At 35.9% G+C, this 8,083-nt stretch overlaps 1 protein-coding gene across 1 annotated transcript; it reads right to left on the minus strand.

Moving 5' to 3' along the window:
• Nucleotides 1-2,839: 2,839 nt before the first annotated feature.
• LOC113350193 (acyl carrier protein 4, chloroplastic-like) lies at nt 2,840-6,075 on the minus strand. Its single transcript, XM_026594295.1, has 4 exons — nt 5,878-6,075; nt 4,700-4,804; nt 3,292-3,414; nt 2,840-3,194 (listed from the first exon to the last, which is right to left on the minus strand). The coding sequence occupies exons 1-4, from the start codon at nt 5,938-5,940 to the stop codon at nt 3,078-3,080; spliced, it is 408 nt and encodes a 135-aa protein (XP_026450080.1). The 5' UTR covers nt 5,941-6,075; the 3' UTR covers nt 2,840-3,077.
• Nucleotides 6,076-8,083: the final 2,008 nt, after the last annotated feature.

The raw sequence follows: 8,083 nt of genomic DNA on the forward strand, positions 1-8,083 counted from the left end.
CTCCATTGTCTTGTCGCTCATTTTCCCTTCAATGATAATTTTACCAATGAGACAGATATCCCACTAGCCTTCCTCTGCTTCTTATTCTTCTTCTTAGTGATAAACAATAGCCTCAGATACATTACCAAGTTAAAGAGTTGCACTCTGAATTTTTTCTGTGAGATCACTCAGATTCACAAGGGTCTTCTGCCATTGTAATGTTTTCAATGAAACTATTGTCGCCTCCAATCCAATAATGTTGTTTATAAAGCTTTGAGCATGTAGTTTTACGGTTAGGGTTATGAACAACCCTGTCACACCTTGACTGCTGGATATTGGGAGATAAAAAAGTTGAACTAACTATGGAAATCTGATTGTGATTAGCGAGATGGGGGTGGGTGGGAATTGAATTTCAAATTTATAATGGCTTTTCCAGAGCGGTGGAAGGTGAATGACACGTGTGTTTTGTTTTTGAATTTGAAAAAAGTCTGTAACGGGATCGTTGTTAACCCGGGAATCGGCATGAACTCTAACCTTGGTAATGGAAACAATGGAGAAATCTTCAGCTTCAACGAGCTTGTAATCAACCACAACAAACGCTATAACTATAAGAAACACAGAGGAAAACGCATGCGTGACAACCATCGTATGGGCAAACGCCATTTAATTAGAACTTGCACAATCTGTTTAATAATTAGGACAATGGAGAAAACAAATGATTAGTAAGACATTGAAAACAAAGAGCGAAGAGATTTTTTTTTTGTTAAAAAAGTTCAATGAAAGACACTTACCAAAGAAATACAAATCATAAACCAAAAATTATATAAGAAGGTGCAAACTAATCACGAAGGAGAGACATATTAGATAGTTGAGAAATCATTTTTTAGTAGATCTAAGAAAGCATAGATTTAAAGACTGAAAAATCTTTGTATTAGACTAACTGAGAATTAAAAAAACTGGATACAGTTGAAGATTAAAGATTGCATAGAGTATCAAAGATAAATTTAATCTTTTCTGATTGAAATCATCATCAGAAATCACATGAAACTGAAACTGAGATAGAAAGAAAGAAAGGGATTACTATGATATACAGTTAACATGAAAGAAATGTTCGGATAGTACCCAACCATTCACCATGCACTCAAGTTATTACCATACTTAGCAGCAATATCAACCATGAAATTGAGGTTCTTCTTAGAAACTCTACTCTAGAAAACGAAAGGTTGTTCTGAATCAACTTACAATCATCCAAAATTGAGTTATTATACCAGGAATGTTGAATTGAGCATAACTTAAAAGAATCTACCATTAATTGAGCATTGTTGATGAAGCAAACCTTGTTCATAATCCTATTTTTCGCCCAAATACTAGCTTCCAACAAGGCCAAACATTCCTATAATTCTTCCGCATTCCTTGCTACTCCTGGAACGACTTTGCAACCAATATAGTTACCTGCTAAAAGCATCACTACAAATAATAAAACAATCCTCTGGCATTGAGGATGTTACTGAATTTAGATCATTTCCCACAATAGATAGAGAAACGGGTGAATTTGAAGCAAGCTCAGATCTAAGAAATGATTTTGTATCGTTCACAATCTTTAGAGATAATCTTGCAGTAGTATGGTGGTTTAGATTTCTACCCTGAAAAGCGAAAGAACATCCATCTCTCCATATACTCCATGTAATAGAGAAAACAACTACAACCTTATCCATTAGAACATTAGAAGTTAACCACTGACTAACACAATCTTTCATATTTAAAGCAGAATCCCTAACTTGAGAGACTAGATTGTTGTTATAAGGCGTTAAAGCCCAAACTGCCTGAGCAAAGGGACAGAGTATCATGACTATTATTGAATCTAAAAATAATGGTTTTTGCAGGAAAAATGTTCTCATAACATTTCCAAATGAAAATTTGCACCTTTAGGAAGCATAGAGAATTTCCAAAGGTATTTATGGACTGGATTAACATTTTTCGGGTTATATATATGCTCAAATTGACCAGACAAAAGTTTATAAGCAGTTTTGATGGTGAGTTGGCCATTTTTAGAAAATGGCTAAATGAGTCTGTCATGGCCAGAGATGGGAACTCCAATACCCTGAATGAGTTGTGCATTTTCAGGAGTAAAATATACATTAACTAAATTGAGATTCCAACTGTTGGTATCTCTGTCTATCACATAAAGGTGAGCGGCATTTGGAATCCAATTGTCTTTAAAAAGCCAAAATGATATTGCGGTCCCTCAATTCCAAAATAGCATTATGCAAAATAAAATCTAATCCTCTGCAAATGCCTTTCCATACCCAGGAGCAGTCCTTGCTCATTGTGTAATGAAATGGAGAGCAATTCTTAAAGTACTTACATTTCGAGATCCTAAAGCATAAATCTTGCCCGAGCATGTAATAAATTCCCAGCAGTTTTAGCATGTAAAGCTAAATTTACATGTTTAAGATCTTTGAAAAGACCACCGGATCTAGTTTTCCCCCACCAGAAATCTCTTTGGGGTTGTTCCATCTGGTGGATACTGTTATCAGGAATAGAAAAGGTATTCAAATGATAGCCGGTGAAGCCTTGAGCACATGATTAATAAGGACAGACCTACCTGCATGGTTAATGTTTTTACCTGACCATTTTGCTACTCTCTTGTCAAACTGACTTATTATTAAGTTTTTGGAAGAAGATTTTGCAGTATGAATTTGACCAAAATTCTTGTTTTCCTTTTTCTACAGAAGTATATTCCTTATTCAGACTGACAAACAGTCAGCTGGTCATAGAGTTTCAGAATTTTAACAAGTATTCTACGGGCATTGGAGAGTGCATAGGAGTTAGAAGAGTGATGAAAATAGGTACCAACACCTCATTGAACACAAAATTTAATAAATAGAAAGTCAAAACCAACAAACACATGCTAGAGATTGAACGGTTCTGTTTAAAGATTGAAAATTTGGAGAACCAAAGATAAAGTTCATCATTACTGGGAATCATGAGTGCCTAAATTAAATTTTGAGAAAAGATAAACTGAAAAACTGAACTGATGAGCTCCTACATCCATGTTGAATTCTCCACTCAAAACTATTCTGCTTCTTGTCTCAATCTTACTTGAGCAGATCCTCGATCATATCAGCAGCATCCTGGACAGTAGCGATACTCTGTGCACTCTCTTCTTCGACGCTGATCCCAAATGCCTCTTCAAGGCCCATAACAATCTCAACCTGTAGTTAAACGATGCGTGTTTTAGGAGAAAGGTAAGAAAATTTATTGACTATACAACACAAAAACAAAACATGATAAAGGATTTGTTTAAGTTACCGTATCGAGAGAATCGGCTCCGAGTGCAGAGAACTTTGATTCGCCGGAGAGTGTGGAGTTAGCTGGTAACGCCAACTGTTTCCTCACTATTTCACAGACCTTATCGACTGTCTCTTTCTTGGCCTGCTCAAACACATTCAAGAAATTTCAGGGTTTACGTGATGGCATAAAGATTACTAAATAGGGAGCACAACCAACTCTAGGTTGATGTGATTATAGAATGTAGTTCAGATTTCATTACTACGCTACAAAATCACTGAAGAGATATGGAAAGGCCTCCCAAGGATGCACCAAATCCCTACACTGTTTACATTATCCAAACCATTCAATAACCAAAGCAAGCTAATGAAAATGGCTAATGATACCGAGCAACATAACATATGGGTAGGACCATCAAAGTCTACCATCAGTTTAACGTTTATGAACCGAGATTTTGTGTTATGTTCTGCAAGGTGCGGCCTGGGCGCCGAAGTGACATTATTCCCCACTGGGCGCCTAACAGTGGCAAAAAGATGCCGCTTTTATAAACTGTTTCCCAGGCCAAAGCGCCAGTGGGCTGGTTGCCAGAGTGGCATCTTTCCAAAAATGAAAATAGAACAAAATCTTATTCAAATCTTTAACAAATATTTTTCAGTAAGTTATCTAAGTTATTTTGATATGGAGTTCCTACAATTTACAACAATACTCGTGTGAGAATTAGATTTCCATGCCGCGTCCAGGATTTTGTTCAGTAACCAGCGGCACGCCATATGCCTTGCCCTAAAACAACATAGATTTTGTGATGGACATGCCAAACGACCCTTAAAGGCACTGATATCCGCGATACCTAGGGGGTGGTTCGACTGAATTTGATGTTTGAACCAAGACAATGTTGAGATTCTTTGGGACAATAGGTTTGATTTCCTAACGGTGTGTCATATAAATTCCATTTTCAGCAAGACAGATTAACCACAGTTTTATAGGAGCACCCGGTGCATTACCCCAAGGGTGTCCTAAAGTTCCTCCACCGAACTATAGTACATAGTCATCTCCAAAGATCTCGGCCAGAGCGAGGAAGGAGAAGAAAATATAACCAATGGGTATGAAAAATATCAATAGCCAAGGCTCTAGGCGTACAAAGATACAAGTGCAAGTGTTTATTTGCATTTTACGTAATAGTGTAGTATTGCTTACACAAATTTGCATTAGACACCAAAATCAGGGTGAAGAAGGAAAGAGAACACATGTCATTGCGTAACGTTTTTTAATGCAAAGTAAAATACCACCGTTCTATTCCTTTCTTTTGACTGTAGATGCAGTGAAGGGGTAACTTCAGAATATAATTTATGAAGCTATATTATTCAAGTCATGTTGGCTATAAAAACCAAAGTACAAAAATTAAAGCATGACTAATGCTACAGAAACATACCGCACAGGAAACTTGAAAGCGACGAAATGGAACTGGTCGCGACCTAAGTGAAGGAAAGTTTGGTTTCTGAATGGAGAGCGAAACTGAATTCAGACCACTCCTAACCTGCTCAAAAAGTTGAAGACACTTGAGATTGTTTTCAGGTTGACAAAAAAACAAGCAATGAATTCTATCTAATCTTACAGAAAAACAGCATACAATTTTGTACCATAGTGTGTCATGTGTATCTGCAACTTTCAATGTCATATTAGTGTTAGTTTCTACAAAAGCTCTACTATACTAGCATGTAAATATTACCAACAAAGTTAGCATCAAAGGCTGCCATTTTCTCGCATGCAAAATCTAACCAACCTAACATATCTACCATGTTGAACTTCATCCTTGATAATAGTGTGACATTCTTTTACATTACTATTAGGTAATGAATAAAGAAATTGGTCATTCTACATGGTAACTATAGAAAAATAGTAATAATATATACATTTGGAAAAGGTAAATATCTTTGGAGCAATGATGCTAAAACAATTCTAAAAACTGTAAGTTAATGTTCGTTCTCTCAACACTCATATACTGTTTATCAAGGTGGAACAAGCCTTTCGGCTTGATCTAATGGCCGTTGGCTTACACCATTTATGTCAATAGAATGCGCTCCTGAGTTCATCACTGTATTAAGGACTAACTCACAGAACTGTGATCACAAACAATTTCTACACCATTAAAACAATACTAAATCTAAACAAGAAACACAACAAATTGATCCCTCCTCTTCAAACACGATAAATCGTTAAATAGGGACTAAAAACCTCCACCAAAAATTCAAATTGTTAAGAAATCTGACATTCTAGAACTACATTCAGTAAATAAATGCATGTGAAGAAAAAAAGAAAATAAAACTGATGAGAGACATCACTGTCTCCAATAGATGCTACAACTTTGTAAGTTTTGGTTAAATCAATAATCCTAGAAAACACCAAATCCTTCACTGTATTTTTTTTTTTTCTAAAACAAGTTTTTGTTGAATATGACTGCATCCCCTTAAAATTATTTCATAAGATCCCAATTTTTCAATCAAATTGAGGAAAGATACAGTAAGAAAAAATACTGAAAAATAAAGCCCTAAATTAAAATAAATAAAAAACCAAGGAAAATTCAGAGATCGCGATGGTAAATAATTATACCTGATTTTGTTGAGACAAACATCTTGAGATACAAACAGAAGTAGACCCAGAAATGGATGCCATTGCTTTGATCTACAGAAAAGAGATTTAGAGAGCGAGAGATAAATAAAGAGATCTCTTGTGAGAAAAGAGAGAGAGAGAAGGGAATGCACGAAGAGTGTGAGATCAGAGAGAGAGTTTATAATGGGGGAGTTTTTTTGTTTTTTTTTGTTAAGCTTTGTTTATATCGGCGCGGGAGAGGAGAGAGACAAGAGTTATGTGACTGTTGGTTGGTTACAAGGATTACTTGTTAAATTACGTGATTACCCTTTACTGTGTTCGAAATAATCGGGGGAGTGAGAGGACTTTTTAGGAAAATTTGGAGTTTTTGTTATAGGAGACCGGGTATATAGTGCCAACTGGAGGAAGAGTTTTTTATGGGAAGTATCGAGTATGGGCTTTGTTTTAGTTGTTGGATTTTAGTATTGGGTTAAATGGTGTCAGATGTTTTTTCAACATTTGTTAGGTATAAGTAGATGATGGTTGCGGAAAAGCTAAAGGTGGACTGGACGATGGTTGGCTGGTAGTTGGCTAAGTCAGACTTGTTTTTGGTCCTCGTCGGGGTATGAGCACTAGAAGATCCAGCTAAGAGACTGAGGGCAACTGTCCCTGACACCTTAGGTGGCCGGAGATGATCACAGGAAATATCTTAGCTCCCTCAGTGGTGTGAGCCGTGGGGTCTTAGAAGGATGAAATGGTTAAACTTTACTACACAAAAGCAATTATTAGTTGAATGCATGGTCCATCACAGGCAGCCTTAACTAATTATTCTCCCGATTGCGCCCTGTGAAAACCCAAAACCAAGAATGATGCTGAATTGCCGGTTTGTTTTTGGTAATTTCCGCAAGGTGCAGTCAATTCCTCCGTGATACGAGTCCATTAATTTCGATGTCTCGACGACCCTACTTACCTTGCGAGGAGATATTTGGAAATCTCACGGTCAGTGATAGTAAATTCATATCGTCGTGTTGGTTGGTAGGGAACTAAATTCCTTGTTTAATATTCTTGGCCTACCTATCCTGCCAATAAAACTATCACCATCAGTCCATGACCTAGTTGTGCGTATAATCACGCAATGCATGATTAAATTCATGATATGCAAATGGAAATCTTCCCTTTTCTCGTGCAAAATGCAATCGCAAATTGCAAATCACAAATCTAAAACATAAATATATCATATCATTACCGGTGACGGAATCAGGATTTTTTCACAAGGGAGGCTAAACCATTTTTTTTTTTAAAACACAAACTATTAAGTCGAAACTATTTAACTTGCGATATCAGATGTTACCTGACGTTTTTTAAGTCTCAAAGAGATATAATTGAATTTAATACTAAACTTCCTATCGATTTCTTTTTCAATTCGTAACCAAAGAGTCTTTAACGAAATCATCAGCCATTCTTTTCCATAGTTTAATGAACCTAACCAAAAATCAAAGGTAAAATTATAATTTCTCTATAAAAACAACAATACTTTATCTAACCTTTAGTTAGTACTTGATAGGCCAAATTTTGATTGAGCTCAATTCAATGGACGAGAGTTGTGGCATAATAACCTTTAGTTAGTACTTGTAATAAATATTGTAATAAAAAAAAGTATATTATGTATTTGATCAAAAAGAAAGAAAAATTTTTTAAGTTCATGTCAAATCTATCTCCTATTCAATCATCCAAATGTAAAGCCCAAAAAATGTATGAAAAACATAAAATACCTCAAAATATTTAATTATAAGACATTTTCTTGATCCCAAATACCGTAAAAATGAATAGTCTTAGCGTCAGTAAAATAAATTTCTCTTCTTGTATAACATATCTATCAATTTCTTAAAAGAGAAACAACAAAGGGCTATTTTGTGTTTCCTCCCCTCCCAAGATTGCTAATTAGTGTTTCCTCCCCAAAAAGATTGAAATTAGTGAATCCTCTCATCGTTAGTTTTCCCATCCATTGCTCAGTAGTTGTTGTGCACGAGTAGCAAAACCGATACACGTATTTCCGGACCTTCCCAAAATGCCCTCGACTAATTTCAAAGTAGATCTCTCACACGTGTAAGGTTGAAGATGAAGCATCTGAACGGTCAGAAATCTTCCAAAATTTTGTAGTTGGTTGAATAACGGTCACTTTCTCTTCCCATCCATATATAAAGAAGAAGACAGATTGATTAAACAC

The sequence above is a fragment of the Papaver somniferum genome, chromosome 2, assembly GCF_003573695.1.
Source record: "Papaver somniferum cultivar HN1 chromosome 2, ASM357369v1, whole genome shotgun sequence".
NCBI lineage: Eukaryota > Viridiplantae > Streptophyta > Magnoliopsida > Ranunculales > Papaveraceae > Papaver > Papaver somniferum.

Excerpts from the sequence above, each read along its gene's own strand:
- LOC113350193 (XM_026594295.1), bottom strand. The coding sequence starts at position 5,940 with ATGGCATCCATTTCTGGGTCTACTTCTGTTTGTATCTCAAGATGTTTG. Across the intron at positions 4,805-5,877 it reads GTTTGTCTCAACAAAATCAG|GTTAGGAGTGGTCTGAATTC; the intron begins GTATAATTATTT and ends CTTTTTGAGCAG. Across the intron at positions 3,415-4,699 it reads GCTTTCAAGTTTCCTGTGCG|GCCAAGAAAGAGACAGTCGA; the intron begins GTATGTTTCTGT and ends GTGTTTGAGCAG.